The sequence below is a fragment of the Dipodomys ordii genome, unplaced genomic scaffold, assembly GCF_000151885.1.
Source record: "Dipodomys ordii isolate 6190 unplaced genomic scaffold, Dord_2.0 Scaffold19, whole genome shotgun sequence".
Lineage (NCBI taxonomy): Eukaryota > Metazoa > Chordata > Mammalia > Rodentia > Heteromyidae > Dipodomys > Dipodomys ordii.
In genome coordinates, this window is record NW_012267235.1 from 14,450,464 (window position 1) to 14,472,762 (window position 22,299).

At 51.3% G+C, this 22,299-nt stretch overlaps 1 protein-coding gene across 1 annotated transcript in view; it reads left to right on the plus strand.

Annotated features, from left to right (window-relative positions):
- Wscd1 (WSC domain containing 1) overlaps positions 1 to 20,491 on the plus strand; it is a 38,692-nt gene extending 18,201 nt beyond the window's left edge. Inside the window, exons 5-9 of the mRNA XM_013013205.1 lie at positions 2,166 to 2,287; positions 12,733 to 12,892; positions 14,842 to 15,006; positions 17,493 to 17,693; positions 19,512 to 20,491. Coding sequence (XP_012868659.1) covers positions 2,166 to 2,287; positions 12,733 to 12,892; positions 14,842 to 15,006; positions 17,493 to 17,693; positions 19,512 to 19,864 — 1,001 coding nt within the window. The 3' untranslated portion in view covers positions 19,865 to 20,491. The remainder of the gene's footprint in view (positions 1 to 2,165; positions 2,288 to 12,732; positions 12,893 to 14,841; positions 15,007 to 17,492; positions 17,694 to 19,511) is intronic.
- Positions 20,492 to 22,299: the final 1,808 nt, after the last annotated feature.

A 22,299-nucleotide genomic window follows, 5' to 3' on the forward strand; every position in this document is an offset into this window, starting at 1 on the left:
AATGGTACTTCCCTTTCCCGGGCAGATAGGGGACTGCAGGCCACTGTGGCACAGCTCAGATGCCCCACCCCACCATGAACTTACAGACACAACCACCGCTGTCCGTGTTCCCAGAAATAAGGGTCCTGGAGCCTCCTGGTTTGGTTCACAAGTAGAGCAGAGCTGGGGGCTGAAGTGGCAAGTCACACACACTGCCTACAGTGGGAGGAAGGCTCTCCCAGAAAGAGTTAATTGCAAAGTAGTTCAGAATCCCCACCGTGAGGCATTCTGGGGAGCCTAATAGCGACCCATGCCCCTGCAGATGGGTCACAGCACCGGAGGGCAGTGCAGGGATGCTTATACACTTTCTGCATTCAAGAGGCCCAGAAAGGGCCATGGGCACGAGGTTGAACTCTAGCCTGAAGATTCACTCAGGAGGCCATTGACTACACAGATGCTTATTGTCACTTCCTCTGTACCCGGCTCCCAAGGACCGCACAGCCCAATGCTACCTTCCTACTATCTCTTACTACTTCAAGTTCAAACAACATTAGTCTGACCTCTGATCCTGAGCGAGCACCAAATCTGTGTGTGGATTCCAGACCACCCTTTTGTCTGTGGTCATGATGCCCAGCCGAGCATTTCATGTCTACTGTGTGCCAGCTGAGGGGCAAGCTGGCTTGGTGACTGAGACCAGCTCCTGATCTTGTGTCCACCCAATGTATGACCATGGGGTCAGCACTGCCCCTAAGGGGCTGATCTTTGTGTCTGCCACTTTGTTCCCAAGGGACACTGTCACAGGCAACCAGGATACCGCCGGTGATAAACTGCAGCTTTGACTAGCAAGGTGCCCTGCCCTCACAGGGAGCAGGTGCATGAGTGTGTGGTGCAGGATGGAGCCAAGGCTGACCCCAACAGCTCATCAGTGTCTTACACCAGTGGTATCCTTTGGCCCCGAGTGTTCCTCGTGCTCTCCCCCAGGGACACACCTGAGTTGCAAGCTAACCACAGACAGTGTTGGGACCTGACCTCAGGCCTGGAGACGCTGAGCTCTGCACAGGCTGCTTTCCTTCTGAGCCTGGGCCTTCATTCCCAGGTCTGGGCTTCCAGACTCAGGGTTTGGCCCTGCCCAGGCAGGGCGCCATCATAGGTGATTTTCCAATGTCAGTGGAGAAGGGACAGCATGGAGCCTTGGGAGACCTTGTGTGTAAAGGAGTGTGAAGGTGAGAATCACTGTCTCTCTCAGAGAGACACACTGATAAGTCTGGAAATAAATACAAGCAATTGGTGCCAGAACCTTCCAAAAGGTTCGCTTAGTACCAAGGGAGCCAAGAAGGGAATCTGGGATCATCCCCAGAAGGTCTGGAGAACAACTTGGCAAGAAGCCTGCTTTGTGACATGGGTTTGGGAAATATTCCTAGAATCCATGTGGAAGTTCAAGACCTGACGAGGCCAGCCTTGCTTAGAACGGAGCAGAGCGGCCTGACTCTGGCAGCAGAGCGGCAAGGAATGGCAGGAGTTCACCTTTCCATGTCTCCTTGACCTTTCCTACATTTTCTCAGAACCTCTTAGAGAGGTTTTTTTCTTTTGACAGAATATCAGTCTAGCCAGGTGCACGCCTGTAATCCTAGCTAATCAAGAGACTGAGATCTGAGGGTTGCAGTTCAAAGCCAGACCCCAGGAAGGAAAGTCCATGAGACTCTGATCTCCAATGATTCACCAGAAAACCAGAAGTAGAGCTGTGGCTCAAAGTGGTAGAGCATTAACCTTGACCACAAAGAGCTCAGGGACAGTGCTCAGGCCTTAAATTCAAACCCCACAACTGACTAAATAAATGAACAAATAAATACATAAACTAAAAAAGAATATCAGCCTCTCAGGTCACTTACTATGGAATGGAGCACTATCTAAATTTGTTGAAGGAAGGAAGGAAAGACGGACATCATCTCCTAAGAGAAGAGAATCCGGAGCCAACAGCTTCGGTGAAGTTGTCTGCTATCCATGACCGTTGGTGACTCCATCCCACACCTGGCTTCTCGTAGAAGCATGGCTCACTTGCACCCTGACCAGGAAGGTTTCCCTCTCTGACCCCAGTCTGGCAATCCAAAGCCAGTATTTTCCCTGATGATAGGCACCAGCAACCACAGATACGACTTCTTACGGAAGACCCATGTCCTTTCTTACAGGGCAGACTGCCACCTACCGAGGGTGTTTCCGACTGCCAGAGAACAGCACCAACGCCTTCTCAACTGCCCTGATCCAGGCCAACATGACGGTGGAGACATGCTCAGAATTTTGCTCCCAGAAAGTAAGAGCCTTTTAATCATCCAGGGTATATGGTGGGCAGGAAGGGGCAGGACAGGTAGGTTATGCTTACCCTCTCTGGCAACATGAGTGCAAACTGAGGAGCAAGGTGTGGATCTCAACCACTTGGTGTCCTGGAAGGCAAGGGAAGCTCAAAGCCAGCACTAGAAGTTTGAGTCTGGTGGGAGAATGGTCAGTGAAGGTTGTAAAGCTGAAAGGAATTTGCTTTTCTGGAAGTGAGCTCTTGGCACAAGTATCAGATGGTAAATTGACTTTGTGTGGACATACGGAGATGTTGGCTGGAGCGTGGGAATCACTGATGGATTTTTCCACTGTCACTGCGTTGGGCTTGAACCTAACTCAATGACCATGGTCACACCTGCTCCTTTGGTTCAGCCTGGAGTGAAGAAGAAGCTGTGAGTGCAAGGGCTGGACTGGGCAGCGAGGCCACTGTCCCTGCCCAATGCTCATTTGGGAAAGGAGCTGGTCAAGAGCAGGTGGGACTTGCAAATAAGCACAGCCAGAAACATGTGAAGGCAGCTGCTGAGACCCAGAGGCCATGCCCAGAGAGTGCTGAAGCCTGGCGCACTGGGGTACAGTAGCCTCCAGATGGGGTGACTGCTGTGACTGCACATGTATGTGGGCCTTGATGACTCTGGGCTGGGGACTACAACAGCTGTGGCTGTTCTGATGCTCATAGCTTTGATGGGCTATGGTACCCGAGAGCTTAATAGAGGCTAAAGGAGAAGGAGGGCTTGGCCTGTGATGATGCTGATGACCACGAAGCTAATACTTATTAGTCATGGAATCCATGCAAGGCATATCTGAAGCACAGTACTTGTGGTCACTCATTTAATCCTCTCAACACCCCTATATAATAGGCACTGTGGTTATCTACCTTTGGCAGGTGGGGAAACTGAGGCAGAGAACTCAAGCATTCATTACTGGTGGGGTCTGGACTTGGCCTCAGCTGGCTGCCCAGCCTTCTAATGGTTTGAAGGATGCAGGGTAGGTTTTATGGAGGCAGATGTGAGGGGGCAATGCAATGTGTCCCCCCACACACACACCATACATACATACCTTCACTGGGAGGGAGCTGCTGTCTTCCAGCTTCTCAGATCCTTGGCACTCTGGAGACTGCCCCTCCTCTCCCACTGCCCTATCCCCCATGGAGGGAGAACAAAGCCATTTACAGGTGCCTTCCTCTCCCTGGAGTGCATCCTCTGAAGTGTCTCTACTGCATCACTAGCACTTCTGCAGATTGCCAGGGATGCCTGAGTGTCAGGTTCACTGGACACCATGCAGCCAACCCAGCAGACAGGTTCTGGTTTACAGACATCCGGCTTAGGGATCTGTTTCTCTCTCATCCTCCAGGGAGCAGAGCTCCTAGGGGAAGAAGTGAGGAAGACAGTCAGACTATCTGAAAAGGGCTTGGGTGCCAGCCCTGGCTTCTGCCTGCCAGGGAAGAGACCACCCCCTTAGGACAGCTTGTACCCCTGCAGATCCCAGCCGTGCAGAGAGACTGCTCTACTGAAACACAACAGAACACCTCCCAGAATCCAGTAGGCTGAAGACAGACTTCCCTGGTGCACAGTACGCAGAGCAGGCCAGGCTGGGCACCCTCCAGTGGGGTAACTATGGTTGGGGCAGTGACAGGGAAATGGGAAGGAACAGGAATAAAGGGAACCAGCCATCCTTGTGGCTGTTGGTCCTGAGGGCTTTTGATAGGTGTTGAGTGGGTCATACGTTCATATTAAACAAGGCAGAAAGACAAGAGGAAATGCATAGTGGGGAAGCTAGCTCCCTCCTGAGTCTCTTTTATCCAGCCCCTGCCTTGATAGCAGCCCATCTATCACCCTTGTGATAGATGACCTTCTTGTGGTCACTTTTTTTCTTTCCTTTCCTTTCTTTTGTTTTGTTTTTGGTGCCAGTCCTAGGTCTTAAACTCAGAGCCTGGGCACTAGCTCTGAATTTTTGTGCTCAAGGTTAGCCTTCTACCATGTGAGCCACAACTCCACTTCCAGCTTATTTTGGTGTTTCATTGGAGATGAGAGTCTCACTGACATTCCTGTCTGGTCTGACTTTGAATGTTGATCCTCAGATGTCAGCCTCCTGAGTAACTAGGATTCCAGGCATGAGCCACCACCTTCTTGTGGTGGAGATGGAATATTCAGTCCCTCTCATTCTCACCTGGCCATCACAAACCCCAAGATGATGAAGGCTTTAGCACTCTGTTATCTAGAACCTGTCAGAGTCCATCCATCCTGGAGACTTCCAGACCTCGTGGAAAGTGATCTTCTGATCTTTTCTTTCCTTTTTCACAGACAGCCTATAGTTCATGAACAGCTCCCTGCTCTTAAGCATGTAGGTTGTTTCAAGTCTTTTGATTTTATAAACAACGCTGCAGTATTTATCACTTTTTTTTAAAAAATGCTGGTACTAGTGCTTGAACTCAGAGCCTTGCGATCTTGCTTAGCTATTTCACTCAACATTGGCACTCTACCATTTCGGCCACATCTCCACTTTCAGCTTTTTGATGGTTAATTGGAATTTGAACCATGACCACCTGAGTAGCTAGGATTAAAAATATGAGCCAGCAGACCATGGCTCATTGGCCCTCTTTTTAATGAGTAAACCTAGAAGAAAAAAAGCTTACCCTCCTAACAGATATTGTGTGTCTTTGATCATATTGCACTGTTGCCCTTGGCAAAAGCTGTACTAACTCCTGCCCCCTTCTAGCAATGTGTATGTAAATGTGTGTGTGAGTGAGTGGTGTGTGTGAGAGAGAGAGAGAGACAGACAGACAGACAGAGACAGAGACCGAGACAGAGACAGAGACAGAGAGGAGACCAGCTGTCTTCTGTCCCCCCTCTGGGAAGGGGCTTAAAGCAGCCCTGCAGGCAGGTACCTCGGTATTGCAGTAGCATTTCCCTCTGGGCAGCCCTGTGGGGCCCAGAAATTTCTGCCTTGTGGTTACAAGACAAAAACTTCAAGATCTGAAACTCCTTGACTTCTATTTCCAGCCTTCCTTCATACTGACTGGCTCAAATCCAGATTGCTGCAGCTAAGTACGTGCCAAAAAGTGCCCGCAGGCTCTCGATATCTTAAGCCATTTTATACCACAGCACCTTATCCAACTCCCCCTTGGGATCCATTTCAAGGGCAAGTTACCTGCTCGGCTCTGGCATGAGCAGCTGGGAACTTTCCAGGTCAGAAGCACACAGAAAGGGCACACGGAGCTCTTGGAGCATGGTCCCTTCACTCAACCCCGTCCCAACTGCCCAGAGGGGTGGGAGGATGGGTTTTCTTTGACGTTTATAGCTGGATGGTTTTGTAGCTGCAAGAAAAGTCACTGCTTTCCAGCTTTACAGTAGAAAATGGTTCTTAACAAGGCACATTCGGTGTGAGATTTAGCAAAGCATAATTGGTAAGTCAAGCCACATGCTGAGTTCCAGCAAAGCCTGGAGAACAGCAAGATCCAAAGCCATTCCAAAGGTGGAGGTCATGGTTGGGCAGTGGCCAAGACAGAAACTCAGGTGACTGACATGTGGAAGAGGAAGGCAGTTCTGGAGAGGAGCTGGAGGCATGGCTCAATGAGTAGAGCACTAGCCAATGAGCGAAAGTGACAGGTAATGAGTTCGAGTTCTGGTCTCAGACCTTAAAAAATCATGCTGGAGGGGTCACAGAGGGAAGCAGGCTATAACTTTGGGTAAGGGCTGGAGCTTGTGGGGCGATGTTGGCAGGTGAGCAAGGGAGTGGGGAACGCACTGCGAGAAGTGGACAGGTGAAGGACCTCAGATGCCTACCTTAACGGTCAGAGCTGTTTGATCTCCTCCTCCCGCACCCCCACAGAGTGGGAAGAGTGAGAGCTATGGATGGTGTGGTAGAGAGGAGGGGTCCTCCTGGCCTGGCACTGTACGGCTATAGGCAGGGAGAGGAGTGAAGCTGATAAACGAGGGGGAGATCTGAGCGACACTAGAGGAGCAGAGACCATGTGAGAAGATGGGGGATCTGTCTGGAGAATGGCAGTACTGTGCCTGCGTGCAGTATGGGAAGTGACTCAGGCCAGTAAGGAAGAGGAACTTTCCATGGATCCTCTTCTTGGGGGTGGTGCTCCTCAGGGTCACCCTCAGAGACATTTGGCAAAGTTGTCGTAGAAGTCGACCTAGGAGCTGGCTGTGGAGTGATTCCAGATGGGCAAGAACAAAGCCTGGATGTCACACAGCCAATGAAAGCACCGTCCAGCCGGCAGAGCAAGCCTGTGGTCCCCAGGCTGGCTGGCCCTGGCCCTTGCCCTTGCCCTTGGGCTCAAAGCCCTTGCTCTAGCCCTTGTGAGTTCTCAGCCCTGAAGATTCCTGATGGGAGTCTGGCTTTATCCCAGAGCAGAGTCCTAGCTTTGAAACGGTATGTGCTTTTAGATGAAGAATTGCTTGCTGTAGCCTCTCTCTGTGCAGCATCGGGTACTTAACCATGTCCCTACCCTCTACCCATGATATGCTAATGAATGAGTTGCTGGTGACAACTCCAGACAGTGGCCAAAGTCCTTGGAAGGCAAAATCACCCTCTGGTTACAACACCCCCATTCCCATCCCCCGCCACCATCCTAAATCAACATTGGATCTGGAGATGAAACATCAGCTGGAGGCCCACCCACCCCGGACTCTGCAGTTTAGTCCAAACCACCCAGATGCCTCGTTTAGACAGTGTCTCAAGAACATTTCTATAGGTTGATTTGATACTATAATCCCCTCAATCTTAGCTTTCCACATAGCTGTGTCCTGCTATGGGGCAGAGAAGGGGGTCTCATGAACTTTTATTCTCCTCATTTCAACCTCCATAGTAGCTAGAATGACAATTTTGAAGCCCTAGTTCCTGGCTTTGTTCTTTTTCTTTCCTCTTCCTTTTCCTTCTCTTTTGTTCTTTTCTTTTTTTTTATAATTATAAACTTCACTACCATGAACATCTTTGAAGATAAACCCTGTGTTCGTTGTTGCTTCCTTGGGCTGTGTGGGCAGATGTGGAATTGTGAGGGAGAAGGCTATGTGTACTAAGACCTCCCTCCGTCTCCCAGGAGGTCTTGGCCCCCGTTTTTTCTCGGGCTGATTGTAAGAAGGTGTGGAACCATGTTCATGTGAGTTCCTCTCCTCGCCCCAACACTTCCTTACTATGGGATCCTGGGCAGATCACGGAGCGGGGGGTGGGGAATGCCTTACCAGATGGTGTAGGACTCAATGATGCAGCGGTGCACGTCTCTTGGGCAGTGAGTACTGCAGATGGTGGTTATGATGATAACAAATCATTCCTCTCCCCTTGTGTCTTGCCATCAACACATGAGAGATGTTTAAGAAACAGCTTCAGATGGCAATGCACTCCCCTCCAGCTCCTGGTGCTTTGATGGTTCTGAGTCACACAGCTTCTGTCCGGCTCTCGGGTCTAGTGGTGTCTGGCTTGACAGGATAGTGGGGGGCGGGGACTAGGTTTGGTCTAGTGTCTGCTGTCTCCTGCTCATGTCTACCAAAGCTTTCCATGCAAGAGGGACCACTTGCCAGGCTCTGGAGACCCTGACCTTTACTCCAAGCCCTTTCTCTTCTCCATAGAACTGGTAGCCCAGCATCTATTAAGAGTGGAGCAGAGAATGGGGCACTGGTGGCTCACACCTCATCCTAGCTACTCAGGAAGCTGAGATCTGAGGATTGTGGTTCAAAGCCAGCCTAGGCAGGAAAGTCTGTGAGAAGCTTATCTCTAAATAACCACCAGAAAACCAGAAGTGGTGCTGTGGCTTAAAGTGGTAGAGCACTAACCTTGAGCAAAATTGGTTCGGGGCCGTTCCCCGGGCCCTTTTTCAGGCCCCCCCCTTGCCAAAAAAAAGTGTCTCAGGGGCCCAGGCACTGTGAGCCAGATCCACGGAAGGAGACTGGAGTGCCAGCTTCACACAAGGCATGGGGTAGGGGGTGGGGGAGCATAGGCCCATGCTTGGGTCCAGAAGGCTGGTTTCTATGCCCATTCATCTGCCAGGCAAGAGACAGAAACCTGTTGGCTTCCTGCCGCTGAGCCTCGGTTTCCCCTCCTGTGATCTCTGATACCTGTGAAATTTTATACCTTTCTAGAGATCTAAGAATGGTGGTTGAAGAAAGATAGACAACTTGGGTTTATTCCAGGCTGAATGATCTGTGTATACTGTGGTCCTGGGGCTACAGGCTGAGCCTTTGTGTGGGAGTTCCTCACCCCTACCAAGCAGAGCCCTGCCCTTGCTGCTCCCCACTTCATCCCCATTCCAGACAGCCCAGCCCAGGCTGAGTGTGTCAGTTTTATGCAGGATCAGCTCCAGATATAAGCTGATCCACCTCAGACCCGCATCCTCTCTCTGCACACCTCCCCCCGCCCCCCGCCGCCTCTCTGTCCTCTTTCTTTTTCTCTCATTGAAGCGTGGAGTAGGAGGGGGAGCTTAGGGAGAGCTGCGAAGTTGGCAGAGAGATAAGATTCATCAATATTTAATTTTTTATGGAAATCATGTCCTAGAAATCCCCAAGGGGCTGAAAATCGTTCTGTGTTTTCAGAACCCAGCGATGTTGCTGAAGTGGTTATGTTGTAAATAAAACCACATTACTGTCTGCAGCTCTCCCGTCGCTCTGCAGACACCCGGAAACTTGACAGTTTAATCTACTCAAAGAAGCAAGAGGGCTCAGGTCACTGATGGGGGCAGCCTGCCTGCCACCCTGAGACCTGAGACTGAGAGTGTGAGCAGGGCTGTGGCCGTGGGGAGGGGACTGGCTAGCATCTCTCCAGCAGGCTCCATGTGCTGGGAAGGGCTGTCCTCTGGGTACTGGGCAGGATCACTAGCTCAGACGGAGCGGGCTTCTCCAAGCTCATATGCCCACAGATATTTTTGACCCATAGCCAGTGGAGAGGTCTTACCATGGTGTGCAGCCCATGGCATTGGAGGGCTCAGGGTCTAGAAGGGTCCATTCACTCATTTGTTCACCCATCCATCATTAGTTGAACAGATACACTTAAATTCTTGTGGACCTGGGCAGATGACAGAGCAAGATCATATAGAATGGGTTGTATGGTGACTAGGGGCTTAGAGAGAATGCAGAAAAAAATATAGGTGGCTACTTGTGAGAAATGAAAGCGTTTGTTCCACGAGAGAATAAATGCAAGACTGCCTCTTATTTACAATGGCTCAAAACTAGAAACTGGCCCGATGTCCAGCAGCAAGGATGAATCAACATATAGCCAGGCACCATCCAGAATACTATACGGAAATGGAAAGGAATGCTCACCTGAAATAGGAAACAACTTGGAGGTTTAAAGCATGTTTTTTTTTTCTGAATGAAAGAAGCTAGGTATTCAAAAATACCCCCCCCAAATCTCTTTATGTGAGATTCTAGACTATAAATCAGAACAGTGGGTGCCTTGGGTGAGGGAGGGATGCTGATAAAGGGAAGGACAGCTCCCTCCCCCCCCCAAGACCAGAAGTGCTGCATGTCCGAACATACATTCATTAACACATTTGGGGCCGTTGCATCCTAGGAGTTATTACAGTTAGAAAGGAAGCAGAGGAATCATGTGTTCATGAAGGTAGACAGGGCACTGCCACTGAAAACGTCTGGCCAGGGAAGAAGGCTTCTCACTGAGAGGGTGACTTGAGAGAGCAGATAGAGCTGTGAGTGCAAAGGCCCTGAGGCAGAGACCTGACTCGTATGGTCAGGGACCAGCAAGAGAGTCATTGTCATAGACGGCTCAGGCCGCTGTAAGATCTAGTGCCACTGAGTGGCTGGCTTACATAGCTAACGTTTCCTTGCCATCAGTTCTGGAGGCTGAAGCCCTCCAGGAACATAGTGTTGGCAGGGTTGGTTTCTCCACTTGGCCTTCGCCTCCTTGCTGGGCTGTCCCTAGGTCTGTGAGCTGTATGTCCTCCCCTCCCCTTCCGAGAGAAATCTGCTCACGTCGGATGAGGTCTGCACCCATGGATTTCCTTCCATTAACTTTGTGAAGACTATTGTCAAATAACTTCTCATTCTGAGACCTGGGGTTCGTACTTAAACCTATGAGCTTGGTGGATGACACAGTCAACATGGACAGGAGTATGGGAGGCTCACCTGTACCACTCTTACCTGCCAAGCAGGATGCTGAGCAGGGTACCAGAATGAAGCTGGGGTCTGCCATGGATGGACACAGCTTCTCTAGGGCTGAATGGAGCTGTCCTGTTCTCAGGATCGGATTGCTCTCCACCAGCTCACACCAGAGGGAAAACTCACTTCCAACAAAGCCAGCTGTGACCGGATTGAGGTCAGACCACAGATCCGGCTTTGTGTTAGGAAATGGCCTGAGTGCCTAAACCTAGACCTTCCCTATGACCCTGCCATACCACTGCTTGGCATCACAAGCCAGGATATGGTGAGGATACCTGCACATCCATGTTCATTGCCACGCTATTCACAATAGCCAAGATATGGAAACAGCCCAGGTGCCCACAATAGACAAGTAGATCCAAAAAAAACGTGGTACCTATATAGAATGGAATTTTACACAGCCGTTAAAAAGAATAATATTATGTCATCTGCAGGGAAATGGATAGAACTGGAACAAATCACGTTAAGTGAGGTGAGCCGAGATCAGAGAGAAAAACGATGCATGTTCTCTCTAATATGCAGAAATCCGATCTAAAATACACAGGGATATGATAAATTATACAGGATTCTCGATACTCACACACAGTGAGACCAAAGGAGGAAACTCTTAGGAGAGAAACACAAAGGCATGATGTCTGCTTTCCTCTTTATATTTATATAAAATAACATATATATCGAAACAAACTCCAAGATATGGAGACAAGATTTCTCTTTTTTTAATTTTAACTTTTCTATGTATGGTGTGCTCACGTGTATGTCTTCAGAAGGGTTTGGGGGGAGGGCAAAGAACTTGAGGGGAGAGTACTGGACACATGAAAGTGAACTATACAACTTGTGGGTGGAGACTGGAGGGAGGGACTGGAAGAGAACGAGGGAACAGAAGACCCTGGACCAAAGGAAATGTACTCCTTACCTGACTCGTGTCATTGTAATCCCTCTGCATGTCACTTGTATAATAACAACAAAGTAAATGATACTTATTAGAAGAAGTAAAGAAATGGCCTAGGGACTGGCTAGACATGGCGATCGGCTTGTCTGCCCCTGGGCTCCTCTGCACCCATTGCAGCAGCCACAATCTGAAGAGAGATGGGAAAGTTCTGGCATGTTCCCCAGGCTGCTGGATGCAAGGAGTGGATGGGGTCTGAACTCAGGAACACGGGGAGAGGGGGTATCATCCCTCAGCACCCCCTCCACAGGCCCGGCATCACTCTCCCTTGGCTGGGACGCTCTCCCATCTTACATAAATGCTGAGATTCTCCGCTTCCCCTAGCCACACACAGGAAACACTATTGATTTTCCTTATTTATTTATGAGATTGCTTGCTGTGGGCAAAAAATGAAAAGGTTTGTGCAACGTTTTCCTTTGCACTGAGAGCTTTCCTCCGCCCACTGCCTCCCTCCTCCCACTACTCTGTCATCTCTGAGCTCCAGGAAGCTGGCAGGAGGCTGGCATCTCAGGACCAGGGGACCCAGGGAGGACAGAGATGAAATGGGGCTGGGTGAATCCCTTGCCTGGTGCAGAGTGGGTGCTTGGAAATCTGTGGTGGTGTGGGGGGGGTTGAGGTGGGAAGGAAATGGCTGAGTGCATTTGAAGACAACTCTAGCTGATGCCCAATAGAGTAAGGAGACTGAGAATAGCCAACTCTCTGGGTAGCACTTCCTATGTGCCAGCCCGAGGCTGGTCACTTGGTCCTCACTTCAATTATTCAGCACCATGAACATTCAAGCTGGACTTTGATCCCCTTTCAAACATGATTCCTGCCCCAGGTGGTACCACAAGTGAGCAGAGCTCATGTAGAGATCTCAGCTCTCTGCTCTGTAGAGCAGCTGCTCTGCAGGAGAGGCAGGTCCCACTAAGAGATGACCCCTGCCCTGGCCTGGTGGTCACCCTACTCCCATTGGGAAGCCCCATCTGAAGGCACCAGACTGAACCTTCCAGGCTGGGAGCCATTTCTACACTTTCCCACCCCTTCCATCTGTGGGAAGGTGACCTGGTGATCTGTCTCTATCCGGAAGTGCCACTGCCAGACCAAGGTACAGCTTTGGTCTTTTTCTAGGGAGGCTGGGCCGAGGGTGCCGACTGCTCCTATATTCAATCCCAGGCTCCCTTTTGGCTTCCTGCACTCAGCCGCCCTCTGCCATAGCCACATGCACTGGCCACAAAGCCACTGTGGGCTCCCAGCAGAGCCTGGTCACCCCTGGGTTTGGAAGGACAGTGGTCATCTCTGTTGGCAACGTAACAGGGAGTCATTCCCTCCATCGTGTCCAATACCATATCTGTACACCTCCCTCACCTGTGCCTCTCTTCCCTGCAGGAATTCCCCCTGGCCGTGCTCCGGGGCTGGGAGTGTTACTGTGCCTACCCCACCACCCAGTTCAGCCTACACGATGCGGTGGACAGCTCCCTGTGTGGCCAGGCCCCTGAGGCTCAGAGGCTGGAGGGCTACTGTGACGTCTACCAGACGCCTGTGCAAGGTAGGCTGTGACCACCTCGGGTTGGTGGTGATGCTGGTGTGAGGTTGAGGATGGTTTCCAGGCCTAGAGATGCCATGCATGTTGCTCAAGTGCACAGCCTAGGAGTGGGAGAGGGGGCTGTGCAGAGTCCTGAGCAGCTATTGCAGGTTGCTGGAGCAAACAGGATGGGGCTGGGCTGGGGTTGAAGAATCTGAGTCCAGCCAGAGGCTGGTGGCTCACACTTGTAATCCCAGCTACTCAAGAGGCTGAGATCTGAGGATCATGGTTCAAAGCCAGCCCATGCAGGAAAATCCATGAGACTCTTATCTCCAATGAACCACCAGAAAACCGGAAGTGAAGCTGTGGCCCAAAGTGGGTAGTGTTATATGCGAGAAAACAGAGAACCCACATTTTGAGAAATCAAATTGGGAATCTTTATTAGAAGGACAGCGGCTGCAGGCAGACTCTTGTCATATAGACCTGGAGCCCCACAAATATACTTAACACTCTCAGAAAAATGAGCCTTGAGAGCAGGGGAGGAAAGAAAGAGAAGAAAAAGCATACCAACAAACCAGGTCAGCTCCAATGGAGAGCAGAAGTGGGATGCCATGGTGACTGACATAACACAGGACACGAGGCATGGTGTAATGGCGCCTGAGCTGATCTGGGCCTAAATAGGGTCAGGTCAGGGCTCAAGGTCACTGGGACCTTAAGACCCAAGACAGGCAGCCCAACACTGCCTCTAAGCATTCAAGAGACTTCCCTGCTTCCACCATGAAGACAAGATGGCACCAGCTAAACCCAATTCTCTATCATCCAACACGTGGCCAAGATGGTGCCAGTTAGATTCAGCATCTTCACTTCAGTAGATCACTAGCCTTGAGCAGAAGAGCTCAAGGACAGTGCCCAGGCCCTAAGTCTAATCCCCACCACCACCACCAACAACAACAAAAGAAGCTGAGTCTCTGTGGGGATGATGGTGTCAGTGGGTAAGCAGAAGGGCAGCGATGCCAGGCATTGGGCAGCCCAGGACCAGGCCGTGGGGCCTCTAGCTCTGGTGTCCACCTTTGTATGAGTATCGGGTCCACCCCAGCCAGCCTTGGGTGTGCAAGTACAGGCAAGGAAGGAGGAGAGCTCCCACTAGGGCCTGCCCTCTGCTGATTTCCTGTGCTGCTTTCCCTTTTTATTTTTAGGGATTTTTTTATTTTATTATTTTAGTTAATTTGTTATTTATTTAGCAATACAAGAGATTAAACTCAGGACATTACACTGCTAGGCAGATGCTGTTCCACTTGAGTCATCCCCCCAGCCTTATTTTTTTGCCATAGTCATTTATGGGATATGCTTGCCCATGTATCCATAGATCAGTTGGACTAAGATTCTCCTTGTTGAGCTTCCCATGTGGCCATGTGGCAGGGACCAAAAGCATGCACTACGAAGCCCAGCTATTGGATGAGATAGAGTTTCATGAGCTTTGAACTATGATCCTCTCAGTTTCTGCCTTATGAGCATCTGGGTTTACAGTCATGAGGTACCATGCCAGGCTCTCATGTGCTTCTTGCACTAGCCCTGGGAAGAAAGATGAGACATAGAGTACTCACCTGCATTTAGCTCACCCTTGCATTGTGTGGCACAGCGTGGCACGGCCACCCCCTCATTACCGTAGCTACTCTAGCAGCCATGGTTTGGCTATGGTTATAGAAACAGAGCGTGTGCATGTCCCCAGTGGGCTGACCCCACCCACTCACACTGCAGGATAGACGTGACTTCTGTTGTCATGGGACTTTCTTCGGACAGCTACCAATCTATGCAGCCAAGGTGTAGGCAGCAAATCCCTTTTCCCTCCTAGCTCCCGCTGTTCCCATCTGTGACATGGGAGCCTCGGTAGTCCGTGTCTATGGAAGGCAGCCCAGCAGCGGGTCTCTGGTTAAAGTGGGGTTGTAACTGGGTGGTGACTTCTGGGCTTTCAGATACCCGGTGCACAGACAGGAGGTTCCTGCCCCACAAATCCCAGGTGTTTGTGGCCTTGTCCAGCTTCCCAGGAGCTGGGAACACATGGGCCAGGCACCTCATTGAGCACGCCACTGGCTTCTACACCGGGAGCTACTACTTCGATGGAACGCTCTACAACAAAGGTGAGTGATGGCTTCCAGCTTCTGAGTTGGGGTGAAGTTGCCCTCCAGGGGCCACTGTGTCCTCTCCTCTAAGCACCTCCTCCAAGCACCAGTGCGCCTGGTGAGAATGACCTGGAGCTTTCTAGAACAGCTTCCCAAGCCACACCCCTGGAGTCTGCCTCAGCTCATCTGCTGCTGCAGGCCTGGCAATGTGTATTCCTGACACACTTGCAGGGAGCGGGGCAGTCAGCGCTGTCGAACAGCATTTCATGTAGGACATAGAGCCTGTTCCAGATTCAAAGCCAAGGGCTTATTGCTCACATTCCCCTTCCAAAACATTTCTTGAATTTTCCTTAATTTTCAGGACCCTTAATCATTAGGAGCGAATCTCACTTAATCTGCTCATTCCTTATTTTATTTTTTAAAACAAGGACTAACTCATCAACATGCAATTTCCTTTAAATAGATCCAGAAACCTTCAAGAGTTTTATGATTTCTAATCTTTCCCTTGTAGAAATGAGAGGCTTCATTATGCCAAGTAAATTAACTTAAATATCTCGAGCCTGTGTGCTGTTTAAGAATGAAGAACCGCAGACGAGTCAAGTGGCATCTAAATTTGGCAAGATTTATTTGTCTGTTGTCAAGTGTCACAGCGCTTTCTCTGGATTTCTCAACCAGAGTTTGGTTTAGGAAAAGATGCTACTAGCAGAAGTAATCTAAAGAAACAGAAACTTCCAGAACTTGAGCTCTCACTCATAATAGTCTTGGTCTGGTTGGGAAAAAGCCATGGTAGGCCCCAGTCATCTAGACTGGGAGTCGAGGATGAGAGATGCCAGCACATAGGAAGGTTGACTAAATGTGCTTCCAGTGCTCAATCTATCCACCTGGTCCAGCTAGAAGGCCCCTGCCTTATTCTCACAACTGGCTCCTTTGGTACTGTATGACAGAGGGATCCAAAGACTGTACCCAGCTGTAAGGGTTGTGATGACTGTCTCAGAGATGCTTCGGCAGAAATTAGCCTCTCAGCATAAGATTTACAGAACTGGTTGGATGTAGGCAGTGACCCCAGAGCACTGGCAGGGTGATGACACATACATTCGAAACTCACAAGACAGCTCCAGGGACTGGAACCTGCTATGGGTGGTGGATGTGATCTGAGCTGCACAACTGCTGGAGTCCTGTGAGGTACCCTCTGTCTCAGGGCCATGCAACACATGATCGCAGGTGTGCTCAGCCCGATGGTGGCATTCTTCTTTTTCATAGTGTTCCCTGGCTGTTGGACAAAACAAAGCAAAGCAGAGGCCTTTGATGTGTGGCACAGGAAGTGAGGAATTGGGAACTCGCATCAAGTTCCACTGTGTAAACACAGACTCCCAGGTTAGAGAGACTGGCATTTTTCCAGTATTTGGGTCCCTGCTGCTTGCTGTAGCTTCAGATGCTGCCCAGCTCTTCATGGGCAGATGAGAGGATTCATTTTGTTTCCTAATGCCTAAGACAAGCTTGTGGAATGAATGGAGCTGTCTCCCAGAGCCTGCTGAATAGGCTTTATGAGGACATGGCCTGGAGACTAGTCTTAGTGACATTTTTCCAGGATGCCTTATGTGACACTCCCGACTCCCAACCCCCCCATCCTCCCAGCCCATCTGCTCTCCCTTTCTACTTGGTCACTCCACCACTAGGCTGTGAGCTGTGAGCTTGGAGTCAGGGTCTTCTCCTTCACGACTGATTTAAAATCTGACACGGTGAGCTCATCGCAAGCTCGGTAGAGTCCTGTGTGCCCATGTGGATGGATGGAGACAGGGGGCAGGGGAAGGGCTGGCCTTCTTACCAGTTGTCCTGAAGACTCTGAATGCCCAGTGCTATACCAGGGGACAAGGAAGGAGACAGGCTACAGAGCGGCTGGTCTCTACTTGTAGATACCAGGCCCTGCCTCCTCAGGGCCAGGCTCCAATGCGTGGATGAAGCAAGACCCTGACCATGAGAGGCAGTGCAAACTTCAGGCCTCATAAGGACCCATAGAGGCCTGCTTCCCTGGTGCGGTACAAAATGGAGGAAGTCATAGACCCTCTCTGAGCCTCAGCCTCTTCATCTGGCTGGGTTAACTCGCACGTTTATGATCTGTATGAAATTATCTCTATGAAAACCTCAAAATACATGAATTCATCTCCATTCTGGCCAGGCTCTTTGCCTCTTGACGCTCAAGTCTGTAGGAGAAGTGTCTGGGCTCTCTTGCAGGCCTACCATTCCTCACACTGGTGCATGCCTAGTCTCACTTGCTCTGGGACAGAGACCACTCCTGTAGAGATCTCTCTTGACCTTTTTTCTCCTCTCCTGGACCATCCACAGGTCTTCCCAGTGCCCTCCATGGGTGTTTCTCGGCACCCCATTACCAGCTTTGCCTCGGGGTACAGGTCAGCATCAGATCCCTACTGCTGCTGTGGCAGTGGGGGTGTCCATGTAGGAGCGGGGTGCCTTCCTCCACAGGATCCCTCTTTTCTCCTGGGCAGGTTTCAAAGGTGAGAAAGATCACTGGCGGAGCCGGCGCACGATCTGTGTGAAAACCCACGAGAGCGGCCGGAGGGAGATTGAGATGTTCGACTCGGCCATCCTGCTTATCCGGAACCCCTACAGGTCCCTGGTGGCTGAATTCAACAGGAAGTGTGCAGGCCACCTGGGCTATGCACCTGACCACAACTGGAAGAGCAAAGGTAAGTGGGGGCCAGCCCAGCAGCAACTCAAAAGTGGTGCCAGAAGGCCTGATGCATGATCAGAGCCTCACATACTTTTCTGCCCAGACTGGCTTTGACCCTTGATCCTCACATCTCAGCCTCCTGAGTAGCTAGAATTCCAGATGGGAACCACTAGTGCCCAGCAGAACATCCTCCCCCCATCTATAGGACTGGGGTCCATCTCAATAAAATGGCACCAGTGCCTACACCTCAAGGGGCATCTGGGACCATGAGAGAAGGGCTGTACCTACTCTGTGCCCAAAACACCAGTGCCCTCTTGCCCTACCCTGGCTGACTCCCCAGTGTGTCCTGCAGTGAATTTCCATCTACTCTGCTTTCTGATGAGCTCAGGGAACATGGTAGCCAAGCTTGACCAGAGGTCCTGAGGGACAGGTGGCAGGGCTAAGTCTCAAACCCTGCCTCTTAGGTAGCTCAGGCTGTCACAGAAAAATATCAGGTGGGGTAGCGGAAGCAATCAAAGCTGGAAGTTCAAGGTCTAAGGCTTGCCTGCTGAGTCATGTCTGGTGAAGGCTCTTCTGGTATGCAGACAGCCACCTCTCACTGTGTCCTCTCATGACAGAAATCACAGCTCTCTGGCATCTCTTCTTACAAGGACACTAACCCCAACACAAGGGCCCCATCCTTACAACATCATCTAACCCCAGTTACCTACCCAAGGCGTCATCTCAGAATAGTACCGTACTGGGGACTGGGACTTCTCTACACAAATGTGCACCAGGCTGCAAAAATTCAGACCACAGCATCCACGTTTTCTGATTCTGGATCTTGTTCCCCACAGCAGCCTTAAGCATGGAGTCCATCTGCGGACCCCCAGGGCTTGAGGTCCTACTGTGTGCTTGGGTGGGTGGCTAGAGTCCCTTCACTTGAGTCAGTACAGTCTAACTTGGGAAATGGATAATAGAGGTTCAGGTCCAGTGGTAAGTAATGTCAATTAAGTCAGAAATAAAGAGTAGTGGTGAAGTACTGCAAGGCCTTATGGCAGGAGGGTTTGCACCCTGTCTCCTTAAAACAGCTGGGGCTGACTGGTGTCCTCGACTGGCTTCCAGCCCTCCTCTTTCTCCCTCACCTTCCACCTAGGCCAGTCCCCCACAATTGCTGGTTAGGGACTTAGACAAGAGAACAGTCCCTGCAGTCAGGCAGGAGCTTAGATCCTTCCTGTGTCTATTGCAAGCCCTGTAACCCTAGACTAGTTGTGTCAAGCTATAGAGTTTACTTTCCTCGTGTGGGAAAACAGAATTGTCCTTTCCCTTAGGGCCATTGTGAAATTGAGAGCAGTCAATTCATGGTATTTGAGATGTATCAATAACTCAGTTATGGAAACTTTTTGTGTGTGCAGGTACTGGGGCTTGAACTTAAAGCCTTGCATTCTTGCTTGACTTGTTCACTCAAGGCTGGCTCTCTACCATGTGAGCCACCGCTCCACTTCTGGCTTTTTGATGATTAATTGTGACCTAAGAGTCTCATGTACTGGGCTGGATTTGAACTTTGATCTTCAGATCCCAGCCTCCTGAATAGCTAAGGTTTCAAGTGTGAGCCACTGAGTGTCTGGCAATTGTAGAAATTCTTGAGATAGGATCTTGCTGGGTAGAGCAGGCTGACCTAGAATTCTCAATCCTCCTCTCTTCACCTCCAAAGCACTCTCACGCATGCCCACACCTGAGCAATGGAAGCAGAGAAGTTTAGCTACGTGCCTCTCCTAAGCAGGTCTGGTGCAGGCCAGCAGGCCAGCATCCCAGACAGGCAACCCTGACGGCAGTCCTTCTCTCCCTGCCCCAGAATGGCCCGACTTCGTGAACACCTATGCCTCGTGGTGGTCCTCCCACGTCCTGGAGTGGCTCAAGTATGGGAAGCGGTTACTGGTGGTTCACTACGAGGAGCTGCGGCGTAGCCTGGTGCCCACGCTGCGCGACATGGTGGCCTTCCTCAATGTCTCCGTAAGCGAGGAGCGGCTGCTCTGTGTGGAAAACAACAAGGAGGGCAGCTTCCGGCGGCGCGGCCGGCGCCCGCAGGACCCTGAGCCCTTCACCCCCGAGATGAAGGACTTGATCGACGGCTATATCCGGACGGTGGACCAGGCCCTGCGCGACTACAACTGGACTGGGCTGCCCCAGGAATACGTGCCCAGATGATGGCGCCTGGCCCGGGCCACCTGACCCTGCTGAAATCACAGTCACACCCCGGGGCTGCCCCTGATCCATGCCCTGGGACCTTGTGGCTGCTTGTGCACAGTGTGCAAGGGGGAGAGCACGCTCACTCACGCGCTGCCTCCAGTGCAGGGAGACCTGGACGCCAAGCCTGTCTAGACAGAAACACGCCACAGGACAGATGGACGTGCATTCCTAGCCAGACACTCACACGCTCTCAAACACACTTAGGTATCACCCACACTCACAGTGCCCGTGTCCACGTGCCTAAGGCATCCACTCAGGGTGTGCCAGACACACTGAGCTTTGCACAGATGCACACACCACACTGGAGCCTGCTGCTCTGTGCTCCCAGAGTCTTCTCGTCTTTCTCGCACATGTGTGTCCACACTAGCCCTGGGCTGTGCAAACAGTGTCCAGCCACAGCACAGACTTGCTCGCCAGGGAACTTGACTTTAGAATGTTGGGGAGGGGCTGGCATTTGTACTCTGAAGCAGTGAGGACCGTGGGGATGGAGGTGGGCTCACTCACTGTTGCCATTTTGCCATGTGGCCTGACCACAGGTATGACATCCCATAAATGTGTGTGCTGGGGACTCCCAGACACTACAAAAGCTGCATCCCTGCCTCTCTCCTCTGTGATGAGCAGTGTGGACTCTGCCCCCCTGCCTGGCCAGTATACGCCTCAGTACCCACAGCTCCAGATCTGTGCACAGCCCTGTCTCCCTTCCAGCTCTCCCTGCCTAGGTGATCCTCCAGTGAGCCCGTGGCCTGGCATCTTCTTCGGAAGAAGCTGGAGACACACAGCCTTCCCTTGATGCAAGGTGTAGGCTGGACTTCCATGGGAGCCCAAGACCCTAGGGGATGCATACCAGTGGAGGGAAGCGCATTGGGAGATGTTAGATGGCTGTATCTTGGAAACCCCTGATGCTGTTTGTGCCACATGTGGACAAGCTCCTGCTCTCTGTTACCCAATGCTGGTTGCTAAGGAGAGCATGCTGGGTGAAGCTGCAGTCTGACCTCTGGTGACACAGCCTTCCCTGTCACTCTCTCTCTCTCTCTCTGTGGCTGCCATTGCACCTGCCATGTTGCCCATTCCCTTCATCAAGGAGAAGGGCCCTCCAACACTGCTGGCCCATCTTAGAAGAATGGCTGTCACAAGTGAATCTGTGGAAGCCATCTCAGGAGTGTGTGCTGGGTGGCCTCGGGTATGGCCACTGTGCCCAGGGTATGGAAAGTAGCTCACTGCAGCTTCTGTGTAGTCTCAAGGGGTCTAAGAATGATCTCAGCAAAAGAGAAAAAGAGGGGATAGAGAACCACGCATGCAGAGCTTCAGAGACTGGGATGATTCTGGGTGCTTAGAACAGGTGGATAGAGAGTGAAGTATGGGCATCCCCACATTGTGGAATGGGAGCAAGGAGGGAGTGGTCAGGACATAGTCGGGCACAGGACACAGAAGAGAATGTCACTCTCCATGTGGGCCTCGGTGCCAGCCCAGCCGTGCTTGGCCAGCCTAAGGCCGGGAGAGTGGACAATGCTCATCAGGGAGACCTCCCTCTGCCAAACAGAGGGAACGGTTAGGGAGAGCAGAACATTGAAATACCCTAACCCTCAGCACTGGGGGCTGAAAGTCCCTTCCCCCGAGCACTGGTGGAGTGGGGGCACTGAAGAGCTGCTTTCTGGATCATCTCTGCCTCTGGGATCCTCCAAGTCCTTCCTTGTATGCTAGGTTGGTTTTGATCCTCCCTCTGTATAATTCAGCTCGGCTGATGCTGGGAACACTCACATCTCAGCTGATGTTGATCAGCTCAAGGTAACTCCATAATAGGATGCGATGGCCCCTGATGAGGCTGTGCCCCGCCCCCTTGCAGGTTGCAGATGAGAGCCACCAGGAGTTACATCACCTTGGAGAGGAGCTGGGTCATGCCCACTTCACAGAACACACCTAGACTCTCAAGGGAGTAGGCCTGGCATCCATCAGACTACTGGAGTAGAGGGAGACTGGCCTTTTCTGAGACCGGCCTCACAGCCCTTTTGCAGACCGTCCGGATGAGCTCCAGAAAAGACTGAAGGCATGAGGCTGGAAAGGACAAAGGTGTGGAGTAGGAACAGCCTAGCAACAACCAGACCTCTACAGCCAAGCCTGACCACTGCGCTGCCCTTGAAATCTAGATTCTGGGGAGGGCTGAAGGAGGACCAGAGGCCTCTTGTCCTCTCAGTTCACATGGCTGTGTATTCACTGTTTTGGCTGCTGACCCAAAACAGCCTTCATCCCAGATCTGCCTCATTAGGGGGTGAGACATACCTGGAATCTGCCTGCCCTGTTTTGGAAAAGTCCAATGTGGTTGTCTCCTAGCTAGAGCTCACCACAGCTCTGACTTTCTCAGTAAAGAGGATACTGTCCTGTCCAGCCTAAGTGTA